Source organism: Podarcis tiliguerta (assembly GCF_965153285.1).
Source record: "Podarcis tiliguerta genome assembly, chromosome: 13".
NCBI lineage: Eukaryota > Metazoa > Chordata > Lepidosauria > Squamata > Lacertidae > Podarcis > Podarcis tiliguerta.
This window is the reverse complement of record NC_139546.1, coordinates 33,434,542-33,460,321: the sequence shown is the minus strand read 5'-3', so window position 1 is coordinate 33,460,321 and position 25,780 is coordinate 33,434,542. Positions and strand designations below refer to the sequence as shown.

Genomic DNA, 25,780 nt, shown 5'->3' with positions numbered 1-25,780 from the left:
CTCTTAACAAACTATAGTTCCCAGGATTCTTTGTCAGGAAGACATATGCTTTAAATGTATGCTGCGAGTGTCACTTAAATCTCTCAGTCACAGTGGTCCATACAGCAAAAGCTCTCCACCCCTTCGTTGGGGTGGGTTTAAAAATGGCCGCATTCAAAAAAAGAGAGGTCAAAGCAGCCTTAGCTGTTCCTGTAAAGGACATCTAGGAGAGCACACCTTGCTTCTCTATGCTTCATACCCTCTTTATGGACTGGAGTATTTTCCCCACAAGTAGGCTCATGGGTAATGAAGTCAGAGGGGGACATCCCAGCTTCCTAGAGTGGATGTAGTCTTCTCTATGGTGGCCAAAGGCACCTTGGGAAGGAGATGACATGAGCTCTTCTCTGTAAGCATCCACATGAGCAAACAGTTCTGGATTAGGGACAGGCAATCCCTTGTAAAGAGAAGTCTCAGTGCTCCCACATCTCCACTGCTAGACTTAAAAGTTACAAATGGTTTATTAAACTGAAGCGACGGTTGGTGCGAATGTTGTACGTTCATGTTGTACAGTTTGGACTCTCTGTATCAGCTGCAACAGTGATGGACTTAGAGAGTGACAATTAGATTAAACATTTGGGCTGTGATGTTTAGCCTTGGGCAGAGGGTAACTTCCTTCTAATAGGTGTAGGATCACTTTAGGTAGCATGGCAAGAAATGACTTCCTGCGGCTGAAATAAGTGAAGGTGAAGAGGCTTCAGCCCCAGGAGAGAAAATTAAAGTGAGATATGAGGATTGGGCATGTGCCTAGGGAAGGTATCAAGGGTCAGACACCCTCTCCCTAGTTTTGGGTTTATAAAATCAGTTGGGTAAATGTCAACAAGGCTTGGATTAGGGCAAATCATAGACACAGGTTCTGAGTTCCAAGATGTGAAGTTTCTTTTTTCAGTGTCCATATTTGGATTCTTACAGTTAGAAAATTCTCTGATAATGCCCTCCTGTGCCATTTTGAGTTCCTCCTATCATAGTCTGTTGCAGCGAACATCAGGCGGTCTTTCATAATGACCACTTGCAAGCACTGATTTCTCCTTCTGTTCCCTTCCTATCTCCATATTTTGGGTGGGGGCCACTTCTATCAACCTCCCACTTCATTGGTCTCTTGTGCCAGGTAGAAAATCCCCAACCCAGTGTCTCCTCACCCCAGTTGTGTGGTGCTGGTTTGGAGTGGCCATTACCCAGAATCCAAAGGGGAGTGTTGCCCGTTCCCTGTGGGGTCGGATAATGCCCTCCTCCAACCCCGAGCCCTCAGGGAGCACTGGAGATGCTGCTTCAGCAGAGTCTTTGTGGCTCACCCTCACCCCTCACCCCACCTGCCGCTCGCCCCATCATGCCTATCCCTCCATCATGTAGCTTGTTTACTCCTTGGGCTTGGCCTGTCTTGACCCTGGAGTGGAGGCAGAGGGGATGTTTTGGGAACAGACAGTCCCCACGGTGGGTGCAGCCTGGAGGTGGAGCAGTGAAAACAGAGACCTGAGGAATCCCCTTCAGCTGCACTTACTGGGCAACAGCTGTCCCCAAAGCTGGGCCAGCCGCCAAGCTGTCCCCTCCCTTTGGTCCGCATTAATTTAATTCAAAGATCATTTACTCACACAGGGCCAGTTGCACAACTGTCTCCAAAATATAAAGGGCACCCACACACAAACACATACACTTGCTGTAATCCTTCACTGGGTGGTTGGGACAGGCTCCCCCACAATTTGCCCCCCCCTGCCTTGCGTTGTATGTGTGATGTGCTTCTTGAAGCCCCGTCCCCTCAGGTTTGTGCTGCCTCTTTCTCTCTCTACCCACAGTAGGGGAGGGTGGCCATTAGTCTTTCTTTACAGAGGATGATCTTCTGTTTGAAGAAGTCTTCTGTTTAGAGAACCTTGGAAGTTGCCTGGATAGCAGGCTGAGCCGGAACACAGGTCATTTGGTCATAGACTCCCCTGCTATGGAGATGTGTTGTATATCTGTTTAAATTATAGCAGTGTGAAGTGTTTCGTCTAGACACAAATTAGCATATGCAAATATTGTGCAGCGGTGGCCACTTTTATCCTTTCTTGTGTGTTTGTGTGTGATGCTTTTTTTGGCAGTATGCAAACGGCCACCCTAAATATGAGGCCTCACTCTTCCTTACTGGGCATTTTTGTGTCTTTTTAAAGGGACGGCTTTGTAAATTTGGGTCCTCTTTGAGGCAATGCAAAGGAGGATAAAGCCCCTCTTAAATATAGATAAAATTATAAGGGTTACATAGATATAAAATAAAACAACAAATATTATTTATATAAACACACACCTAACAAAGCATTTTCCATTGAAACCAGAAGTCATTCAAAATAAATTATGAAAAGTTCTGACAAATGCTTCCTTCTGTTTGGGAAATAGGGGCAGAAGTCTGTCTCTAATACTTCTTAATTTGTCGCCACCTTTCCTCAATTTATTACTTATTTTATTAGATTTATTTATTAAATGCTTTCCTTCTTACAATTTATCACCAATGATAAATTGAGAAATACAGCATGAATATGACCACCTTCCCTCTTGTTTATCTATAGCATAGGATTTCTCAGGTAACCTACTTCTGAACATGGAGGCTCTCTTCTTAGCTATGACTATTTTATCCTCCATGGTTTTACCCCCCCCCCCTTTTAAAAGCCACGTGATTTGGGCCACGGCCAGATGCAAAGGAAGAGGACGAGGCTCTTGCGTCTTCTTAAGAGTTCCATAGAAGTGGGAAGTCCAGCCAGTGCAACTTCTCTCATTCCTTTCACGATACATTCCCACCTGGCAAAAGTCCCATTCAAGCCCTGCCTTCCTTTGCACCTGGCCACCTCACAATATTTCAGCGGGAAGGAATTCCACAGAGTTAATAATATACTTTGCAAAAGAGAAGCCAGGGGCTGCCTTGTGCTCCAGAGGGATTTAAGGAAGAGATAATTCCGAGAAGGGATCTGCACTGCTTTGTGCCAGCTTTCGCAAGCTCGCCTGATTTATTTATATGTATATTTTAAACACTGCTGGCTGAGCAGTTTTAGCATCACCTTTGGGGATGCAGAAATCCGTGGTCTCCTGCCACCACCTCTCTCTCCCAGCCTGGCCTGGCCTGAAGTCCTCCTCCTCCTCCTCCCTGTCAGGGCACCCGTGACCTCTCCATCTCCTTGAAGGAGAGAAGGCAACGGGGCAGTGGATGGTGCCCAGCAACCGGCTTCACCTTGTATGGACAGTGGCAGGCAGCTGGTGATGCCTGGGGAATGTGATGAGGCAGGCAAGGAGAGAGCGAGAGAGACACTTAATGCGCTTGTGGAAAAGCGAGCTGGGGTGCATGGGGACATCTAGGGTTACCGTGCCTTGTCAGGTGGAGGAAGGGGGCAGGCGGAGGGGAAAGCCTCTGCGGGTGCTGCCTCTGGGGTATTGCTAGGGCAAAAAGCTTGCCCCCATCTGCTCCAGCCTGCACTCCTTGGTCTTGAGGGCACCTACAATATATCCTCATCACCACCAGCGAACAATTCCCCAAGGGTGGCTGTGGGTCTTACTTTTCAGAGGTCAGTCCTCCATTTGAAAGCCTGTCAAGTCTGATTTCAGTATAAAGAACCATCAGAACAGGAGAGGCCTGAGCAATCTAGACAGCAAGGAAGCTGAGCATGTAGGCACCCTGGTCATTGGGAGACAGTCTTCCCCACTTTGTATGCATTTCTATTTAAATGATATTAATGCATCTATACCTATAAAGTAGCACATACACATTTTAACTCAATGTGTGTTCTCTTCTGCTCTTTTGCCCTATTTTTGGCAGGCAGTGGCCACCCTCAAGTCTCCCCAAACCAGGCATTTATGACGGTACCCCCTTCCTACAATACTCCCCTGTTTAGGCTGCAATAAACCCATTTTACTAGGGTATTCTCCCGAGCAAACATGGTTTGGATTGCTCTGTTAGGCTCCTTGGCTGTGTACGCACCATACATTTAAAGCGCATTCCCCCCCCCCCACTCCAAAAATAATCCTGGGAAATGTAGTTTGTTAAGGGTGCTCTGCTAGGGGTAAACTATAGTCCCCAAGATTCTTTGCAAGGGGGATGTGCTTTAAGTGTGCTTTGAATGTGCGGTATGTATGCAGCCCTTATGCAGTCTAACTGAGTGCCAGGTAACTTGACAGAAGATCATATAAACCACTTTAGAATGGCATATGGTTATATGTTACCTCATAAATAACTTGGTCATGGGAGAACTTGGATGGGGCCAGGGAGAAGGGGGGAGAGAGAGATGTTTGGGATAGGGACACAGCCTTGTCCATGTGGCAGAGGTGGCAAGTGATTTGTTTTAATCTGAGGCACAGAGAAGAGGCAAATGCTCAGTGGGTGTGATGAACAGAGGGAGAACTCTTCATCGTGGCTCATCTAGATTACAGGATCAGAATACAGCACAGCCAAATAACAATGTATTTCAGTGTACTGGTTTTGAGTAGACATATTATTTCTTCTTCTTCTTCTTCCTCTTCTTCATGGATACCGTAAATGGGCTCTGATTCTAACCAGTTCACTGGAATCGACTACATTTGCTTTTGCCACTTGTGTTGTTGTTCAAAGACAGGTTTCCTAGAGAACTTCAAAACTCAGGGTTGGCCAGAGCAGCCTTTTCTAACCTAGTGCCTTCCAGATGTCTTGAACCCAAACTCCTTTCAACCCCAGCCAGCCGTGATGCCTGGCACTGATGGGAGTTATAGCCCAAAATGTCTAGAAGACATCAGTTTGGCGAAGGCTGAGTTAGAGTGCTAGGCAAGGACTCAGCCATGGAGCTCCCTGGGTGTCCTTGCACTGGTCAACATCTCTCTGTCCAAGCAACTTCACAGGGTTGCTATGGGGTAAAATGATTGAGGGGAGAACCAATTATGCTGCTCTGCGCTTCTTGGGGGAATGGCAAGGTAAATATGTAATGATAAACTGCATAGAATATTAAATTAGTTAATGCAGGGAAAGCATGGGTGGTCCCCCAGCCAGCATGACCAATGGTCAGGGATGATGGGAATTGTAGTCCAACAATAACTGGATGCCACCATGTTGGCTACCCTCTGAATTAGAATAGAATAGAATAGAATAGAAATTTATTTGTCATTGTCCGTATATACACAGTATACACAACAACGAAAATCAAACACCCACCCAAAGACCGGCTTCACATACACATTTGCACGTACCTCCGACACTCACAATTAATGTGTGGAACAATCCGAAATCCATATTAAGAAATGCTGGGGGGGGAATAAAATAAAACGTCATACAAAAACGAACCCTATTGCCTTAACCTAAATAAATGCAAACTGCACCAGATTTTGTTTATGTAAACTGTGGACTTGTGGAAGTTTACACTTGAATTTGCACAAACATTTCCAAAAACATTTTCTAGATAAAAAAATTGTAGCTTGGAAGGGTTTGTAGCACTTCGAAAGTTGCTTATGTCCTGCCATCTCCTCTGGTGTTTGTGTGAACTAGGCCTGACTTTAACTGCAGACAGACTATGGTTTTTAAGAGAGCCGGAACTAGCAGAGGAGTCGCTTTCCAAGGGTTTACACAAGGGGAAATATTGGGTTGTTTTTGTTTATATTATATGTTTTCTGTTTTTTATATTGTGATTTTATGCTGTGAAATGCCCTGAGATCTACGTATAAATGGTATTATACAAATAAAATAAATAAATAAATAATGATAATACACAGATATTTGCCTATCTGTGTTAAATCTATTGAAAACTGGTGTTACAGGTTTTTGAAACAATAGAAAACCCATTTACTAGAGGTAAAACTGGGAGTACAGTGAACGGGAATCGATTTATTTCAGTCCTTGACCAGAGTGCAACAGAGAGCATATAACAACAGAGAGCATACAGATATAGATTAAAATTAAGCTTGATGAGCTGATACACGATAAATAATTCAGATATAAAACAGCTAAAATATATAAGTTAAAACCTTAACCGCTAATTTAAAACATATTAAGACATTGGCCGTTAGATTCATTCAGAGCTTGTCGGAGGAGTACAGTAAATACCTCTTGAGCCGTGATCCTTCATTGAAACCATTTTCTTTTGGTGGGGGACCCTCACTGTCTAATCCAAGTCAGTACTGAATTGTTAGTTTTCTTTTTGCCCATTTTGGTGACCCTGACTGGCCGTGCCTTCAGTGTCTACTATCTTCTGCTGCCCTCCAGTGGCCAGCCACCCCCCTGGTTTTCTGGCATACCCTCATTTTCCTCTCTGCACTCTCTTCACAGGGCTCTTGAGGCCCACCTCTTCTTACCCTTCTCTGGCCCTTCTTACTGCAGGCATTTTTGGCCAGAGATTCGTACAGAGACAGAATGAGCAGCCTCCTCTGTGGGATGCATCATTTGGCCTCCCATTGATCACTTTATTTCTTGTGGCACCCTAGCAGTTTCCTCATGGCACAATATAGTACTGTATTCTGCCCTCACAGTCTAGGAATTATTTTTTATGTTAAATTTTTACCCTTGCTTTTTCCCTTCAGTGAAGATGTTCAGAGCAGCTAACAGTTAAAAAGAAATAAATTACCTGTCGGTGACTAGAACTCATAAATGTTTTCTTTTTCTTTCTTTCTTTCTTTCTTTCTTTCTTTCTTTCGTTCTTTCGTTCTCTTTCCCTCTCCAGTCGGTGACAAAGTCCCGGCTGATATTCGCATCATTTCCATCAAATCCACCACTCTGCGTGTGGACCAGTCCATTCTGACAGGTATGGTAGACGCTGCTGTCATTGTTCATAATCGTATTATTATTACTGATATTACTGTTTCTTTAGCTTTTTCCCTCCCTGCTTTCCTTTTCCTCATGGGCCTGTTTATTTTAATTGTTAACCTACTGGGCAGAATTTTCTCGTGGCTAATTTTACGTCACACTTGTGTGAAAAGCAACTTTAATATAATATAATATAATATAATATAATATAATATAATTAATATAATATAATAATAATATATTGTAAAATGTCTTGTTAGGCACTTAAGAAGTAGTGAGAATGTAGCTTAAAATCTCAACAAGCAAGAGAAGACCTGGGAAAATAGACATGCCTTGAGGCTCCTCTCAGTGATTGGGTCGGTGGGACTACAGAGAAATATTTGCAGGGGGTAGTGAGCTCCGTGGAAAGAAAGCAGGGGGTAAAATAAAATTCAGTGGAAAAGGAGTTGAGGAAGGGTTAAGCTCCCCTTCCTGTCTGGCGTTTACCCACTGAAAAGTGCATGTGTGTGTCTTCCCCATGGGACGTGTGTTTATGCAAGTATGTCTTGCCTGTACCCACTTAGTCCACCATGGTCCCTCCTTGACAATTTAACTGTTTCTTGACCCCAACCAGGCGAGTCTGTTTCCGTGATCAAACACACTGACCCCGTCCCAGATCCCCGTGCTGTGAACCAGGACAAGAAGAACATGCTGTTCTCTGTGAGTGTGACTGACAGGGCTGACGACCTAACCTTGCCCACACACAGGTCCAATGTCAATGTTTTGGGGGAACTCATGGGCATCACTGAAATGCATCTCCCCAATAATGTGTCGTGGGGAGCAGGGTGTGTGTGTGTGTGTGTGTGTGTGTGTGTGTGTGTGTGTGTGATGTGACATCACTGCATTTGCATTTCCCCGCCCTCTCAAGCAGCAGCCAATGAAACAGAGCTGGTAAAGGCAATACAGTGAGATTACATCACACCCTTTTCAGCTACAGGTCACTGGAGAAAATCAGAGAGAAGGCAAGAGTAGATGCCTGTGGCTTTCATGTGTCTCCCTAGTAATGGCAGGGTCATAATATGATATATCATGTCCCCCACTCCCTCAAGCAGCAGCCAGTAAGAAAAAGTGGAAATGTTAATATGATTGCATGCCATGCTCACCCCACCCCCAGTTCCACATTACAGAGGAGACAAGGCACAACCAAAGTGACCTGCAATCTTTCAAGCAGAGCAATTATGCGTATTAAGTACCTTTGCATTTTAAATAAGTACTTACCTATTTTAAATAAATTTATTTTGCTTCTGTTACTCCCTGGGAGCAGAAAAAAGGAGTTACACAGTGCACGGGAGATGCTTCTGTCTTGGGAGTTACTGCTACGTGACAGGCAGGGAGGTGGCTCTCAAGATGTCTAACAGAAATCCCTGCAATTCACCAAACTGCAGTTCTTGGGAGAAAGCCATGACACCAAATGTGGGATTGAAATGGAATAGGTTTCCAGAATAGACATTCACTTCACAACCTTAAAGGACTAGACACCTTACTTAGCCTAGGCTCTCAGGACGCGGATTCTGCAGGTGCAGAATTGCAAAACTGCACAGGTCCCACAGCCTCCTTTAGCTCCATTTTCCTCCACTACATCGTTTCTTCCAGCATGTTTGTAGAGTGTCCCTCTCCTTCTTTCCCACTGATCTCCTTTGCTCCCTCCCCATCCTGCCCACCCCCCACCCCTGCTTCACCCTCCACCTCCCTGCAGGGTACCAACATTGGTGCAGGCAAGGCTGTTGGCATCGTCATTGCCACAGGTGTGAGCACCGAGATTGGCAAGATCCGCGATGAGATGGCGGCCACCGAACAAGAGAAGACTCCCCTGCAGCAGAAGCTGGACGAGTTTGGCGAGCAGCTGTCCAAGGTCATCTCCCTCATCTGCGTGGCTGTCTGGCTCATCAACATCGGGCACTTCAACGACCCCGTCCATGGCGGCTCCTGGATCCGCGGCGCCATCTACTACTTCAAGATCGCTGTGGCCCTCGCTGTGGCTGCCATCCCAGAAGGTCAGCTGAGGCCATTCCAGTTTCCCACATCCACCTGTTGTGGGGCTAAAGAGGGCCAGCCGGTTCCTTCCTTTAAAAATAGCTCTTGCCATCATCATATTTTGGGGTTTTTATTTTTCTATCTGCAGTTGCTGTTTGTTGGGTGCATTTTGCTTTGCTAACTGTCTTGTACGCTGAACTGTGGACATGTTAAACAGAAGTTTTACAAAAAGGTGCAATATTACAAGCTTCGTTTTTTAATTAACCACCTGCACGCTGAACAATATGGTGTAAAAAAGCCATTCTAAAAAAGTTATTTGAAGGCACTGCTGATGTACTAGCAGGATGGACAACAAAAAATGGCTACAGCCACCCATCATTCCTTCCCTGTGTGTGCTAAGCAGTTTTCAGTTTACCTGCGCCAAAGGATTGTGTGGCATTTCTTCAATGAAACAAGTTGAATGAACTTCTGCATTATATCTTGATGTAATTTGCAGTCAGACATTTAACATGCATTTCCTCCTTATATTTGCAAAAGGATATAGGAGCTGGCTTTTGCTGCTAGTTTATGAATGGCTAGTCCGTGGCTAGGAGCTGGAGAAAAATTCAATTCAGTTTGCGTTTAATGGTGAACCTACCTAGTTCACACTTCCCAAAGCAAACCTAAACACATTCTTCCAAATTCCCACTTCTCTGAAATTTGCAGTGCAGTTTTCCAGCCAAGCAGCATATCACAAAATGAATATACTAGGGTGAAGTGTGCGTTACCATGCATGCATTATTAAAAATAACAGGAAAATGCATTATATATCGGCAGCCACAATGGAAGTGGAGGGGCAGGATGATCGGGCCCTATCCAGATTCAGTGTTATCGCCTGACAGATTTGAGACTCACCCAGATTTAGTGGGTCCAGAGTCAGCTCAGTCCTGTCCCTGCTCCACCCTGAGAATGCGTATACATTTCAGGGTATATGTATGCTTCAGCAGCTGACAGGAGACCAGCTGAACTGGCAGAGCTGGGTAAAGGGCTTCCACCACAAATTCTCTCCCCACACCATCTGATGTATAGGGGTTTGGATTGCTCTGGCCATGCTTTAATGCTGATTTGTACTGTTGTACGCTGCTTTTTCTAAAAAAGGTGGTTTACCCAAAATATTATTAAATGAATAAATCTGCACAAGAGGTAGTGTGGTGGGCAGTCGGAGCTGAAGGGAGTGGAGGCAGCTGAGAGTATCTGAAACCAAAGCCAGCAAATGGATGGCAGCTGCTTGAATGCTTTGCCCATTCCTACAGCTAACCTTTCCCTTTCGCCTCCTCTTCCTCCTCCTCCTCAGGCCTTCCTGCCGTCATCACCACCTGCTTAGCCCTGGGCACTCGCCGTATGGCCAAGAAGAATGCCATCGTCAGAAGCCTGCCCTCCGTGGAGACCTTGGGCTGCACATCGGTCATCTGCTCTGATAAGACTGGCACCCTCACCACCAACCAAATGTCTGTTTGCAAGGTGAGGGGGCAGCTTGAGGCCGGCACTTTTGTCACGAAGTGCCTCCTGCCCACGTCAGTCGCCTTGACCTTGCCTCTTCTTCTTCTCTTTGCAGATGTTTGTCATTGACAAAGTTGATGGAGATATCTGCTCTCTGAACGAATTCTCTATTACTGGTTCCACCTATGCCCCCGAAGGAGAAGTGTGAGTGACTCCTAAAGAAACCCCAACCCTAAACAGTTTTCTTAATCCAACACCCTGAAAGGGGGGGGGGGTGAGACACATTTAAAACCCTAGTGCAGAGGTCAGCAAACTTTTTCAGCAGGGGGCCGGTCCACTGTCCCTCAGACTTTGTTGGGGGGCGGACTATATTTTGAAGAAGAAAAATGAACAAATTCCTATGCCCCACAAATAACCCAGAGATGCATTTTAAATAAAAGGACACATTCTACTCATGTAAAAAACACGCTGATTCCCGGACCGTTCGCGGGCCGGATTTAGAAGGCGATTGGGCCGGATCTGGCCCTCGGGCCTTAGTTTGCCTATCCATGTCCTAGTGCGTCACTTTGGATAATTGGGTAACTCTCCTGAGAGCTTGACTCCTGATCCTTTCTCTTGCTTCTCCCATATGTGGCACAGTCTAAATATGCCTCCATCCCATTTCTGCTTCATTTCTGAAGCTAAGGCAGATCTGTGGGGCAGCCCACGAAACCACCTTGGAAGCAGATAGTGCTATGAGTTGTTTGAAGGAATGGCAAATTACAAACCGAGCAGACACATACGATCTAATCTTAAAACTGTCTGAATCTTATTTCTAGCTCTTAACCTCACACCGAAAGAAATACAGTAGCTCAATTTTTGCTCATTGGCCTCCTAGCATTACGAAGCTGTGACACCAGTAACCCTCAGTTCACCTCTCTGCTGTTTGTTTTTGTGCTGTCGCTTACTTTTTTCTGCCCTTCAATTCCTTTCTCTCTCGCACATGCAGTATGAAGAATGATAAGCAAGTCAAGGCTGGGCAGTATGATGGGCTCGTTGAACTGGCTACTATCTGTGCCCTTTGCAATGACTCCTCTCTGGATTTCAATGAGGTGAATGCTTCTCTCTTGGTTCATATCCAGCCTTCCAACAATTGCCTTCAGTTTTTGATGCTTCATTGTTTATTAACAGTGATGGCTTCCCCCAAAGAATTATGGGAATTGTAGTTCGGTGAGGGCAATGAGAAGTTTCTGATAGATATTGATTAATAAAATTAAATAGGCACTCTTCGACCTGAAAGCTTCGAGAGGAACTTACACAATGTAAAACAGTAATAAAATAATGTTTTTTTTTAAAAAAATAAAAAACTACTATTAATCATCATTACAATAATAAAACCAGCACCAACAGAGTAAGCGTAAAAACAAAATTACCAACTAAATTCAGGTTGATTACAGCAAACAGACTGCATAGGTTTAAAAGATGATTAATTAAAGTGGGTAAATAAAGTGATTTTCATTTGACATCGAAAAGATGCCAAATTCAACAACAAGCATTCCTCTGACAGGAGCAAAGGACTCTTAAACCAGTTTAAGTGTAAGAGTGCCCACAGTGATGAGGCTGCTACTTTTTTGTACTTGGGGAAATGTGGGCTACTTTTTAGGCTGGTGGGCACAAATTTTACTGCCTTCTCCCTTCCCCACCCACACCTCGCCACCCACATACTGATTTTTTAAAAAATTAATCCATGTATTTATATACCACCACCTGGAGGGAAAAAATCATGGTGGTATACAACTACGTTTTTATTATGTTTTTATCATTGATGTTCTTCAATGTGTTTTAATATTGTAAACCGCCCTGGGATATTTTCATTCAGGTTCATATTTTGTCAGAATCTCTGCAGCTCTTGGCTGTGCCCAAGTGTCTAACTCTCATCTTATTCTGTCCATTTTCTCCCTCCCACCCCAGTCCAAAGGTGTATATGAGAAGGTGGGTGAAGCCACCGAAACTGCCCTTACCTGCTTGGTTGAGAAGATGAACGTCTTCAACACAGATGTGCGCAGCCTCTCCAAAGTGGAGCGTGCCAACGCTTGCAACGCTGTAAGTATTGTCTGCTGAGGGTGGCCTCTCTTCAGGGCCCTGCGTTGCTTCTGTTTTGATTTCTCTCTCATTCTTCCAATCTTAAATTCCATTCCTCCACAGTTTGTGGTTTTTCTTAAAGTCCTCATGAAAATTCCTCAGCATTTTAGTTTGAATTTCTCCTAATATACACATCTTTAGAGGCATTTTTGCCCAATATACACATTTTTAGAACAGCACTGAAGAGGTGTAAATGTCAAAGGATGGCTGTGTTTCAGATTGTGTAATTTTGAAAGTGCAAATTAGGTAGGTTCACCTTTCAATGTAAATTTCTTTCTCTCTCTCTCTCTCTTTCTTTCTTTACAAGATTCTTTCTAATACCTTAGTAAGAAGTGAATTTACTCCCAGCTCCTGTTGATCAGGCTAATGAATGCACAAGCATTGGCATTAAAGAAAATGAATTGATATTGATTTACATATATTAGTAACTTTATGTTAATGAAACATTTCTATATGTAACTGTGTATTTTTTCATTTTTTTTGTTAAAGTTGTCTGTTGTTGCTTCAGTTTTCTGTACATGTTTGAGGATGTGAATAAGGTGCCACGAGGCTCTTGGTTATTTTTGCTGAAACGGACAAACACAGCTACCCCACAGAAAGCTGATAGCTAATAAAAGTGTTTAAGTAACATTTCTGAGCGCTCCAAAACTTTCACATACATTATATTCATGTAGCTTAGTCCTATTCCTTGCCATTGTAGTCTTAGCTGCAGCTGAGAGAAATAAGCTTGCCTAAGGCCACCAAGCGCTCATCCTTCTCATACCTCAGCATCGCAAATTATCTTCTCCTACCTTCCTTATAAAGCCCTTCCTTATAAAGCCCCACTCCCTAGGATATAAGTGATGACGTCTATAGACTTCTGTATGTCTCTGCTATGGTCCCATTGATTGAATGTAAGAGTTCTGCCCACCTAGTCAGCTTCCTGTTCTCACAGTGACTAGCCAAATGTGTACAGGAATAGGTCTTGGGCATAACAGCACTCCCTCCACTTGCCATTAATTCCCAGCTACTGATATCCAGAGTTACACTGCATCAGACACTGGAATGGAACTCTGCCATTGTAGTTTGTCAATTGCCTTCTCCTCCACAAATCTGTCTATTCCTCTTTTGGAGCTACCCCTGTGAGAGCAAATTCCATAGCTTCACTTAGTGCTGTGTGTCCTGGCAATGTTGAGCAGGTTTTAACCCATTCCCTCCCCCTTCCCTTTCTCCTCCATTTCCCCAGGTGATCAAACAACTCATGAAGAAAGAATTCACCCTGGAGTTTTCCCGCGACAGAAAGTCCATGTCTGTTTACTGCTCCCCAGCAAAAGCTTCCCGAGCGGCTGTCGGAAACAAGATGTTTGTCAAGGTCGGCAGCATCCCGTTTGACTGTCTCCCATCTCCATAGCAACCAGGGAACTAAGGCATCCCCATCTTTGGCCCCGGCTCAGATGTTTGTCTACTACATTTAATCCTGCCTTTTCTTTGAGGAGCTCAGGGTGGCAAGGTTCACCCCAACCTCACCTCCCATTTATTCCTCACAGCAACTCTGTGAAGTTGCTTTGCCAGAGTTGTAACAATTGGCCCATGACTGTTCATGGCTGCTTTGGGATTTGTACCTGATTCTCTTCCTATTCCGAATATAAAAATTTAGTCACTGGGCTGAACTACATTGGACTTCAGGTTCCTCCAAACACAAAAATAATGCATAAATAAAATCCTCCATATAGAAAACTAGTGTGTCAACTCCCTAACTTCTAGTTTTCTATGCACAGAGTAGATTTTTGTATGGGAGGGCATTCAGTCATGTGAGTGATCTGCCGCAGAAACACGTGAGACTGTGGAAGGAGATTGTCATTGCAACCAAGGATCTCTAAATTACCACTTTCATTCATTTTACCCATGAAAACAGTTTCCAGGAGAGTGGCTCGCAGCTTCCCTGCCCCATGCACTACTTGGAAATTGCTGAGGGTCTTGGCAGACCCCCCCCCCCTTAATGATTTCTCTGTGTGTTGTGGCAATAATAATAAAAAATATTTTTTTATTTATACCCCGCCCATCTGGGCGGCTTCCAACACACATAATAATCATAATAAAACATTGAATATCAATATTAACAAACATATCCTATATTAAAAGTCAAAATAACTTTAAAACAAACAACATATCAAATAAAGCAATATTCAATAATCCATTGGAATCCAAATTAAACACCAGCAAATAATAATTAAACACTTATCTATTACAATAAAGAATTACTAATCTACAATCAGTAAAAATAACAGCAAATCACACTGCATAAAATACCACAAAACATTTTAAAAAAATATGTAAAAGGGTCAGATTGAGAAACAAGGACCCACAACTTATAAAATTATTTAAAAAAAACTATCCCTGGACTCCTCTCTTCCCGGTTGCTCTGCTGTTCTCAAAGTCATGGTCTGCGAAAGGTTCCTGGGGCTAGAGGGTGGAGCAAGGCAGGTGGAAAAGCTGTTGCCTGCAGAAAGTCTCTCTCCCCTCAGTTCTTCCTCTGGAGCAGATGCTTTATTATGTTAAATTGCATTTTATTGCTTCTTTCTATATTGCATTTTATTGTAGCATGATTTGAATTATGCAGAAGAAATAAAAGAGGCAATAAAAATCCAATTAAAAATCAATCCGAATATTTAACGTGGTGGCTGTGCCGTCTCCTGTCTCCAACCACAAATCCATATAGACATGGGATGGACCACCTGACTGAAACTCAAGGACCATTGATGGTCCACGGACCACAGTTTGGGAACTTATTTTCCAGAACTTCCATATAAAAGCTCTAGTACCTGGTCCCAATGGCGATTCAGAAATACTGTTTGTCACCCAGCTCGCTTTCCCCTCAAGTCACAATATCTGTTTTTACTTCTTTCTCATGTACAGGGCGCCCCTGAGGGTGTGATAGACCGCTGCAACTATGTCCGTGTGGGCACCACCCGCGTTCCCCTCACCCCCGTCGTCAAGGAGCACATCATGGGAGTCATCAAGGAGTGGGGCACAGGAAGGGACACCCTCCGCTGCTTGGCCCTGGCCACCCGTGACACCCCCCCAAAGAGGGAAGACATGGTCCTTGAGGACTCCACCAAATTCGCTGACTATGAGGTAACCCTGAGGGCAAATCGTGTGGCGAGTGACAGGGAGTATGGAATGCAGAGTTAAGGTGAAGAGCTGAAAGGAATTTAGGGAATGGATTCCCTCAAGCCAATTCTTCTTTCCCAAAAAAATGTGAACGTATATCCTCCTGTTTCAGGCTGCATTGTTGTGGTTGTCTGTACAACATTCCCAGTTATGGATTCTGTTGGATTTTAGGGGAAATATGTGCAGTACTGAATTTGGTACGTTAATATTTACAGTGCCTTAAAATGCCTTGGCAGGACTTAGGCCTCAGTACCACTGTCCTCACATTTCTAACACAAGTTTTAAGAGAATAACCATTTTCTTAAGGTGAATAAAGAGCACCTCTAGGTTCTCAGGCAGATAATTTTTGTATTTTTTAAAAAACGCCCCACCCTTTCTTCAATTTGCTCATGGTGGTGTGCATGACCCCACACATGACTTCACCCCTTGTGAAGTGAGTCAGGCTGAGGGAGAGCGACTGGCCCATGGTCACCCAGTAAGCTTTGTGGTTGTGGCTTCTCCCCAAAGTCCAACCCGGCAACCATTCAGCGACAGTTGATCTCAACACTGGGAGTTGACGTGCCACAGATTAGTCCTTATAGCAATCAGACGGGCTGTGAGCTTTTGTCCACTGCTTTCGGAGCCTATTCTGAGACATCTCCCTTCCACAGATGGACCTGACCTTTGTGGGCTGCGTAGGCATGTTGGACCCACCCCGCAAGGAGGTGATGGGCTCCATCCAGCTGTGCCGTGAAGCCGGCATCCGCGTCATCATGATCACAGGCGACAACAAAGGCACAGCCATTGCCATCTGCCGCCGCATTGGTATCTTCAAAGAGGAGGAGAACGTGTCTGGCAGGGCCTACACCGGCCGTGAGTTTGACGACTTGCCCTTAAGCGAGCAGCGGGAAGCCTGCAAGAGAGCCTGCTGTTTCGCACGTGTTGAGCCAACGCACAAGTCCAAGATTGTGGAGTTCTTGCAGGGTTTTGATGAAATCACAGCCATGGTGAATAGACGGACGGCAATGGCAGGGTGGGAGGGTGGTTGGAAGGGCAACAGAGGGCTTGTAGCCAGCAACACCTATCTTGAGGGTACAGAGGGAAATAATGTATACCTGTGCATATCAGCATGCGTGAATATTGCCCACGGAAGTTTTTACAGAATGCATGTGATGGGAATTTGCTGCCAAGAAACAGACGTGTAGGCAGCCATTACATATGATAGTGTACATGGGTGTCCATTTCCTCCTCTACTGCAGTGTACACACATGTGGATAAAAGTCCTCTGTGACCCTCAGTTTCACTCCACATGGCCTTTCTGCATTAGACCAAATATCCCGTCCCATATACAGTGGCCAGCCAGATGCTGCACCAGCAGAGCCTGGATGCAGCCATCTTCTCCTGACTGTTGCTTCCCAGCTTCCTCAGTGATGAGGGGCCACCATCCAGCCCCTTATTAACCTGTTTTCCATGCACATGACTGGTTTGAAAACCATTATCCAAAGCTGCCATATCCCAAACCAGTCCATTGCTCCATCTAGTCCAGTGCTGTAGGCACTGAAAGGCAGATGCTCACCAGGGTTTTGGACAGGACTCCTTCACAGCCTTACCTGGATATGCCAGGGATAGAACCCGTTTTGTAAACAAGGCTGAGCTACGGCCTTTCTTCATGCAAGCTAGTGGCCATCACTGCATCTTTCAAGAAATGCACTCCATGTCCTGAAACTCTTCCCCTTTCATTGCTTGACTCCGGCTTCTAGTGGAGAGAGAAAATCTCTCTCTTCGTTTTCTCTAAACCATTCACAATTTTATAAACTAGTATGAAGCCCTCCTCCCCAGCCAGAGACCCAAATGCTTTGTGCTTTCCTCTTAGAAAAGGTCCCTGTTCACGTTTGCTTGCCCCTTCCCCAGCTCTATGATATCCTTCGTGATATCCTTTGTGCAAAAGTGCAAGGTTCTTCTGGCCTTGGAAATGAAATCTCCCCAGCTAGACTGCTGCCCCTCTGCCTCGGTTGACTCCCAGTCTCCTTCCGCTTCCTCCTGGTAGACCGGTGACGGTGTAAATGATGCCCCAGCTCTGAAGAAGGCTGAGATTGGTATTGCCATGGGCTCTGGCACCGCTGTAGCCAAGACCGCCTCAGAAATGGTGCTGGCAGACGACAACTTCTCCACCATTGTGTCTGCCGTTGAGGAGGGCCGGGCCATCTACAACAACATGAAACAATTTATCCGCTACCTCATCTCCTCCAACGTGGGTGAGGTCGTCTGGTAAGGGATCCCCCTCCCTCATCCCCTTCACGAAGCCTTCATTAGGCAAGCCCTGCCGCCATGCTGACTAGGCTCAGCAGAAGGTCTGAGAGGGTCCGATAGCACGATAATTGTGGCCAGTCCGGCCTGCCCCCTGGCAGCTGCACATGTCACCACTGCTTCACAAGGGCTTCCTCGCTCCTCACGTTTTCTTTCTCTCCTCTTTCCCTTGCAGTATCTTCCTCACCGCTGCTCTGGGTCTCCCTGAAGCCTTGATCCCCGTGCAGCTGCTGTGGGTGAACTTGGTGACTGACGGGCTCCCAGCCACCGCCTTGGGCTTTAACCCCCCTGATCTGGACATCATGAACAGGCCCCCTCGCAGCCCCAAGGAGCCCCTGATCAGTGGCTGGCTCTTCTTCCGCTACTTGGCCATTGGAGGTAACAATTTTTTTCTCCCTGGGGCCCTGCCCTCTTAATCCAGAATACGGACATCCTGCATCCCTAGTTTTCGCTCCTGTATACAAATCCTGTACTCTCTCACCCGAGTCCTACCTACGTGCAGTGCCGGATTTACGTAGAAGCTAAACAAGCTATAGCTTAGGGCCCCATTCTCTTGGGGGCCCCAAAAAATTTAAAGGGGAAAAAAATCCTGGATGTACATTTCCAAAATATAAGATAAAAACCAAATAAAATAAAACCTACATACAGCAGCAGTGTTTTGTGTTGTGTAGGCTCCTATGATGTAAGTAATGGGCCCCGCTTGCTAGCCTGCTCCCTAAAATATCACTGGTTTGCTCATTTCTGTATATAGGGTGCCTACATTCTGCATGGACTGGTTGCATGGCAACATGGAGCATGCAGACTGCAGTGCAGCACAGTTGAATGTAGGTCAAGCTGTTGTAAATGTAAAGGGACTCCTGACCATTATCTAATATTAAAGTGTGCTTGTAGACTGGTGATCAGGCAGCATAAACTAAGGGTATGGGTCTTATGACTACTGACTGATTTCATGTAACATCATTTATTTATTTTGATCCCATTATAAAATAGAAAAATATTCATCTTTATTATTTAGTAGGCCTATATTATTTACTAGTACAGTTCCCTATTACCCCCACTTGCTACTATAATACTATATATGAATATTACAATTAAATTAAATATTTTACTTACTTATAAAGGGCCCCATTACCTTCAGAACTTAGGGCCTCATCAGACCTAAATTTGGCCTGAAACCTGAACCTGTAATCCATATTGAGGGCACCTAATAATCCAAAGGAGCACAGCTTCTTTTGCAATCCGCATTTGGCCACAACCCTCTCCATTTCACTTCCCCTGCAGGCTGCTCTTGGAGGGCAGTTGTTTTTTTGGGGGGAATTTCTGCCCTCTTCTTCGTTCATGCTAAGCTTTCCTTTTAACACCTGCGTGCAGGATATGTCGGAGCTGCCACTGTTGGTGCCGCCGCTTGGTGGTTCCTGTATGCTGAAGACGGACCTGCCGTGTCCTACTACCAGTTGGTGAGCTTGAACTTCTGGGTGCTCTACTGGAAGTGAACTGCGGGAGGGCAAGATCAGTGGTATTCTGCAACATGCCCTGTTTTAATCCTCTTCCCCACTTTCTCCTTCTGCCCCCCAGTCTCATTTCATGCAGTGCACAGAACACAACCCTGACTTTGAAGGTTTGGAATGTGAGATCTTTGAGTCCTCTGTCCCAATGACCATGGCTTTGTCCGTCCTGGTCACCATTGAGATGTGCAATGCACTCAACAGGTAAGGGTGCCCGTGAGAGTCAATCTTCAGCATTACTCACATAGCACTGCCTTGGAGGTTCTTCAGAGGTATCCTCCCTAGTCTCATCCCCCAGATACCCTGCTTCCTGGCCAGGGCTGTGGTTCCAGGACTGTGATTCCATTCCTCTCTTGGGGGGGGGGGTGACACGACATATTACATACAGGAGAGCCAGCAACTGGCTGATCTTTAAAGAACCAGTGTCTATTGATTTATATTGACAGATGGCTTAAGTGTTGGGTTTTCCCTGTCTCCCGCCCCATGGTAATTTCACCCTGCTTCTCTGTCCTACACAGCCTGTCAGAGAACCAGTCCTTGGTTCGGATGCCCCCCTGGGTGAACATCTGGCTTCTGGGATCCATCTGCCTCTCCATGTCTCTGCACTTTGTCATCCTCTATGTTGACCCTCTGCCAGTAAGTGTTGTTCAAGCACAGTTTGACTTGCTTGCCAGCTTCAGCATCAGTTCACTCCTTCTATGCCTTCTCATCACCACCCGATTGCTCATTCTTTGATCGCTGGCAGATAAATGTGTGAAAGGCTACGTTGAAAAACACTGGCGTTGTGCTGTGTTTGGTGATATAGAACTGTTTGCCCTTCATGCTTAAAATAGGAATTTTGTGCCCTTAATTGGGAGAGCAACCTCCACTTAAATCCATGACACTTACTTTTGAGCAGACTGGTATAGGATTCCACTGTTTATTAGTTGCACTTAGTTTCCATAGAAAACAGCGCTTGAGTTAAGGCATCATGAGTAACTTGTCCCACGGATTTCGATGGCTGCAAAGGCTGCAGTTCTAACTCTTCTTACCTGAGAGTAAGCCCCATTGTATTCAGTAGGGCTTCCTTCTGAGTAAACAAGGTTAGGTTTGCACTGTTAGTCTGGACCCAGCCCATGATAGCTAATTTTTAGGGGCTTGGATTGTTGTTCTCTACATTTTCACACCCATTTATGATTTTTTAAAAACCTCATGAAAACTCATCATTTTAAGGTGAATTTCTCCGAATATACACATTTTTTGTGTTCAGTTTTGCCTTATATACCGCACATGTTTCTACAAAGCATATTTTCCTAACATTTACATTTTCCTTAATAGAATGCATTTTGGTGTGTTGTTTTCACTAACACATGTATTTCTATGGACACTCCACATTAGTCGATATGTTTTAGTAAAAGTTACTTGCCTGGAGAAGCGCATTGCAAAATTCAGAGAAATAATGGTTGTGTTTCGGTTCACCTGTTGTTTCAGGAAGTGCAGGTTAGGTAGATTTGCCTTTAAGTGTGAACTGCATTGCATTTCTCCCCGCAACCCTAGCAAACACTGACCTCTCCCTTTGCTCTTGCTCTTCCCAGATGATCTTCAAACTCACCCACTTGGATATGCACCATTGGATGGTGGTGCTGAAGATATCCTTGCCTGTCATCTTACTGGATGAGCTGCTCAAATTCATTGCCCGGAACTACCTGGAGCGTAAGCCATCCTCCCCTCCCTTCTCCTGGGTTGGTCTCAATCCTTGCCCCCACCCCACCCCTTTCGAAGCCTTCTCTTCCTCCGGCCTATTTAAGGGAGTCAGGAGCACCAGATGAAAAACACGGGGGGGGGGGATCACTGTGGTGAGAAGAGAAGAAACTGAATGTCCTTCCCTGCTGACCTTTTCTGTCCCAATTCTTTCCTGTCTTCTTCCTCTCACCCTCCACCATCTCCATGTGCACCCATCCAGGGCAACTCACGTTAGATGTTAGATCTACATGCTTGTTCATTCAGGGTTCTCCTCCCAGATGGTCACTTTCAATGCTGCCTTCTAAGAACTGAAATAGCCTCTCAGTGCTGTGTGGAACCAGGCACTTGAAAACTTGACGTTTCTGGTAGAGGCAACAGCAGATGCAAGCTCTATAGGGGATACAGGTGCCTAGAAGTGCCTGAATATTGAGGTTGTCTTGTGACTTCTGAGAATGGAGCACACTCCACTGGGTTGGAATTGGTGGAGGAAGGTGAGATGGGAAATGCCCAGGATTATTGGGTCTTCCCCAATAATTTATAAGTTAATGTGAATGACAGAGGAGAACTAGGACTCCTCTTCCATATCCAATGCTCCTAAATCAGCTTTCCATGACCTAGTGCCCTTCAGATGTTTTGGACCGTAATTCCCACCAGCCTCAGACAACACTGCCAGTGGTCAGGGATGATGGGAGTTGTAGTCCAGCAGCATCTGAAGGGCACAAGATTGGAGAAGGCTGCCTTAAGTAGTCCTTTATGGGTTGCCATCATTCCATTCCATTCCATTTCACCCATCCAGACTAATCATCTTATCTTCTCCTTGCCCACCTTCTCCCTAACGTCTATTAACTCTGATTTCTTTTATCCTTTCCCCCTTGTAGCATAGACTCCTTCCCCCTCTATTCTCCTGTATCCTGCCTCCCAGGTATCTTACCACCCTTGACAGCATGCCTTGCTTGTCCTCTCGGCTGCTCCATCCTATCTGTCTGTTCATCCATGTGGGAAGATTTGCAATATCTGTGGGGAGCTGGCGGGAAAGTGTCTCTTCTTTGCTTGAACAGTCTCTCTGCTGCATCTGGAATTGTCCAGGGAACTGGGACCCAGCTGCTTGGCTGGTGGGTCAGGAGAAAATCCTGCCCCCAAAAGAGGACCGCTTGTTAACTTTTGACTGCTCCAGGAAACATTCTCTTTTCACTGAAATAAATGAATTTTAATTGTATTAACTATTCAGTTGAGAGGAGGCAATAATGAGCATTCAGTCAGTATTTAAAATTATGAAATATAATTAACAATAATTTGTGGACATGAATTTGGTCAGCGTGGCCCTAAACCCTAATGCAAGTCAAGGTTGCTACTTAGCTAGTTTATAGCTGGCAATTTGGCTGAGATGTATGTGTTTTAAATACTCAGGCTCTATTTATTTTAACAAACTACAGTGGTGCCTCGCAAGACGAAATTAATTTGTTCTGCGAGTTTTTTCGTCTTGTGAATTTTTCGTCTTGCGAAGCACGGTTTCCCATAGGAATGCATTGACGGTTTTAAGAAAAAGGCGCAAGACGTTTTCGTCTTGCGAAGCAAGCCCATAGGGAAATTCGTCTTGCGAAGCAACTCAAAAAACAAAAAACTCTTTCGTCTTGCGAGTTTTTCGTCTGGCGAGGCATTCGTCTTGCGAGGTACCACTGTATCCAAGTGGTTTTCAAGCTAAATACCTTGAGGAAATCTGCATTGACTCACCTGCCGAGGAACCCTGTGCATTGCAGAGGATTGTGGGACATGTTCTAGAACTGACTGTGTTTCTCCATAGCTCAGTCTATGGAGCATGAGACTCTTAATCTCAGGGTTGTGGGTTTGAGCCCCCCGTTGGGTGAAATATTCCTGCATGGCAAGGAGTTGGGCTAGATGATCCTCATGGTCCCTTCCAACTGCTATTCTATAATTCCATGATAAGTTTTTGACTCATAGGTCAGAGCCTGACATAAGATAAGTTGCACCAGTGGTTCCACAATATATCAACTGTAATTTGGTGCGGATACTACACCAGTTTTCTACGCAAGTCATCCATGAATCCCCCTGAAAATAGCAACAGTCTAGAGGTGCCCTGAGAAGCCTTCCTGGAACACGGTTTGAAAACCACTAAGCTATTTTGTAGGGCTGTTTTTAAAAAAGTGGCAACCTTTCATGCCAATAATAACATGTTAAAGCTGTTTAATCCCTTTGGGTTTTTTGAGCCCTGCATTCTAAATTCCAAATTCTAAATTGGAATGCATTTGCTGAAAACTTGAACACTGAACAATATAATTGCAGGCATGATTGTTAGCACCGGATCCTCTTTGGGCCCCATCTGTTCCCAGGAGCTGCCTTTTTCCACCTTCTGCACGCACCCGAATAAGCCCATTTGGCCTCAACACTTGAGAGATAGTCATGGCTTTAACTTGGGTGCATACAGAACGGGGAAGGTCTTTCAGCCTCATCTGCTCATCGTCAGCTCTCCATGGCTGTGCCTCAGCTGCCTTCACTGCCCACTGCTAGTTGCCCCATGTCGTGCCTGGCCAGGCTCTCATGGACAATCGCTTGGCCCCATCTTTCCTGGAAGGGGTGGGGTGGCCTGAGCTCAGGGCTGCCCCCTTCACTGGACCTGCTGCTCTTGCTGTTGCTGGTTTCTACACCAAGGAGGGATGAGGTTGGCTAGGCAAGGAACGTAAAGCGGAGGTGCTTTTGGTGGGGTGAGCTTTTCTCTGCTGGGGGTTCCTCACAGTGTGGCTGGCATGCGTGGATCCAGGTGAGTGAATATCCCACAAGGTCTGGCTCACTCCTGTTAACCCCCTGCCATTCTCTCTAAGGCGCTAAAGCCCTATGAGTACTTTCCAGAAACCAAGTCCCACTGAATCTGTAGGGTTTACGTCTCCTGAGTGGACACAGACTGTAATCAGGCCAAACTAGACATGACCAAAGTTCCCCATCCCATTGCACTCATACTGCTAATGCCAGGGCTTAGGGTGCTGGCTGTTAACACATTTTCAGGACAATTTGAGGGGTTGAATAGGAGAATTTGTAGAGGTGGTGGTGGTTAAGCCTTCCTGACCTATTTATTTTCTCTTGCAAATGCCACACACTCCCAAGAAGTTTTAATTCCCCCTCTCACCCCTCAGCTGGGCTCTAGGGGTATGTGGGCCTAGTTTGGAGAGGAAACTGGCCTTGCAGGGTTGGGAGTGGCTCAGTAGCAGATAAACACGGCTCCCTTCTCCCTGTCCTACCCTGTTAGTGTCCCCTTGGTCCTGCATTTATGGGCTGGGAGGATTACACCTTTGTTGGGAGGTGGCATCTCATCTGTTTAGTTCAGAGAAATTAACATGGGGCTCAAACGCTCTGTGTTATCATGTCCACGTGAAATGTTATTGAGTCCTCTCAAATCGGGTGGAGCAATGGCTTCTGGTAAGGAGGAGGACATCTGCCATCCAACTTTATATCTGACAAGACCCTTGAGTCTGTGTGCCAGGCAGAAATTCAACAGGTGGGCCTTTCCCAAAGAATGATGCAGAAATCTGCAGCCGATGAATTTCTGCCTATTGTTATCTGTTCAAGGCAGAGGAGGGATAGAGGCATTAGGTCTACTCCAAAAGAAATATGTCCAGCTGCTTGCTTGCTCAAGACCTTTCCGCCACTTATCTTAGAGCGTCTGACTAGAATGATAAGTGAGACAAGCCCCTGTGGCTGGGTATTATTCCCCACATTGTGAAGCTCCAGCCGCGTAGCCTGATTTTGGCAAAGGCCTGCTGTTCGAGGTTGTCCATCTCACTGCTGTGGGGAATCTGGAACTCGTCTCTGCTTCTCTGCCCCTCACTCTCTGTTCTCTCCTCCCCACTCCCCCTTTTACAGAGACTTTAGACGAAAGGATGAAGAAGTGAACCGCTGAGTCACCGCGGAAATAACCTCTTCAACAAAATCGTGAAGATATACCCACTCCCCTCACTCCTCAGCCATGTCTGCTGCTCCCACCCCTGCTTCTTCTCTGCCCTCCCCTTATTTAATAGCCAACTTCTTCCCCACAAACCCTCCGTACCTCCTTTTCATTGGGGACTTACCAGTGTGGGCCACAGAACTGGCACCTGCCATGCCGTGTTCCCTGCCAGCTTCCCCACCCCCCAAAAACACCACTAGCTACTTGGCTTCTGTACATTTTGAGCCACCTGCCCACCCCTTGCCCTGCTCTCTCTCTCTCTCTCTCTCTCTCTCTCTCTCTCTCCCTCTCACACACACACACACACACTCTACCCCCCTGCTTTCTGCATTAGTGCCCACACGAACTACGTTCGTTCCCCCCTCTTCACACGACTAGAACCCACCTCAAGCCAGGGGTTGGATTTTTTAATGCACACATAAAACAGAAGGAAACATTTTGTTAGGGAAAACAAACAAAACAAGTGAGACTCCTCAACTTGGAGGAAATGAAGAGATTCTTCTAGCTGCTTATTTATTGATATTAAAGAATAAACTCTTAACTGTTTCGAATGCTTCTGGCTTTTCTTTCGTTGCTTTGGTCAAATGGTGTGGGGGTGGAGAGAGGCACTGAAGCTGTTTTTTACAGAAAGTCGCTTACTTTCTTGGAGCTTGGTTGCAGCTCTCTGGCCTCATCCACACTTACCTTTTGCCCCATGTTTTCTAGGCACAGGCCTGTGCTTGAAAACACTGTGTCTGAGCACTCCCCCCCCCCCTGCGTTTTCCCTGCAAAAACCCACTCTTTAATGCTGAATTGGAA

The 25,780-nt window shown here is 45.5% G+C and overlaps 1 protein-coding gene and 1 long non-coding RNA gene across 6 annotated transcripts in view; one reads left to right on the top strand and one right to left on the bottom strand.

Moving 5' to 3' along the window:
- ATP2A1 (ATPase sarcoplasmic/endoplasmic reticulum Ca2+ transporting 1) overlaps positions 1–25,530 on the top strand; it is a 32,533-nt gene extending 7,003 nt beyond the window's left edge. For 2 of the 5 annotated variants that reach the window (XM_083411401.1, XM_083411403.1), the window contains 18 exons: positions 6,669–6,749; positions 7,365–7,450; positions 8,487–8,784; positions 10,098–10,264; positions 10,359–10,447; positions 11,232–11,334; positions 12,194–12,325; positions 13,590–13,715; positions 15,260–15,478; positions 16,165–16,500; positions 17,541–17,761; positions 17,976–18,178; positions 19,172–19,257; positions 19,376–19,509; positions 19,824–19,941; positions 20,880–20,997; positions 21,906–21,949; positions 24,901–25,530. In XM_083411401.1, coding sequence (XP_083267527.1) covers positions 6,669–6,749; positions 7,365–7,450; positions 8,487–8,784; positions 10,098–10,264; positions 10,359–10,447; positions 11,232–11,334; positions 12,194–12,325; positions 13,590–13,715; positions 15,260–15,478; positions 16,165–16,500; positions 17,541–17,761; positions 17,976–18,178; positions 19,172–19,257; positions 19,376–19,509; positions 19,824–19,941; positions 20,880–20,997; positions 21,906–21,910 — 2,522 coding nt within the window. In that variant the 3' untranslated portion in view covers positions 21,911–21,949; positions 24,901–25,530. Of the gene's footprint in view, positions 1–6,668; positions 6,750–7,364; positions 7,451–8,486; positions 8,785–10,097; positions 10,265–10,358; positions 10,448–11,231; positions 11,335–12,193; positions 12,326–13,589; positions 13,716–15,259; positions 15,479–16,164; positions 16,501–17,540; positions 17,762–17,975; positions 18,179–19,171; positions 19,258–19,375; positions 19,510–19,823; positions 19,942–20,879; positions 20,998–21,905; positions 22,463–22,714 lie in introns of all 5 variants that reach the window. The other 3 variants (XM_083411400.1, XM_083411402.1, XR_014504520.1) reach the window with 2 other exon arrangements.
- Positions 21,032–25,039, bottom strand: LOC310663553. The gene is made up of 2 exons (XR_014504525.1): positions 24,905–25,039; positions 21,032–21,953 (listed from the first exon to the last, which is right to left on the bottom strand). It is a non-coding gene; the product is annotated as an uncharacterized lncRNA (long non-coding RNA).
- Positions 25,531–25,780: the final 250 nt, after the last annotated feature.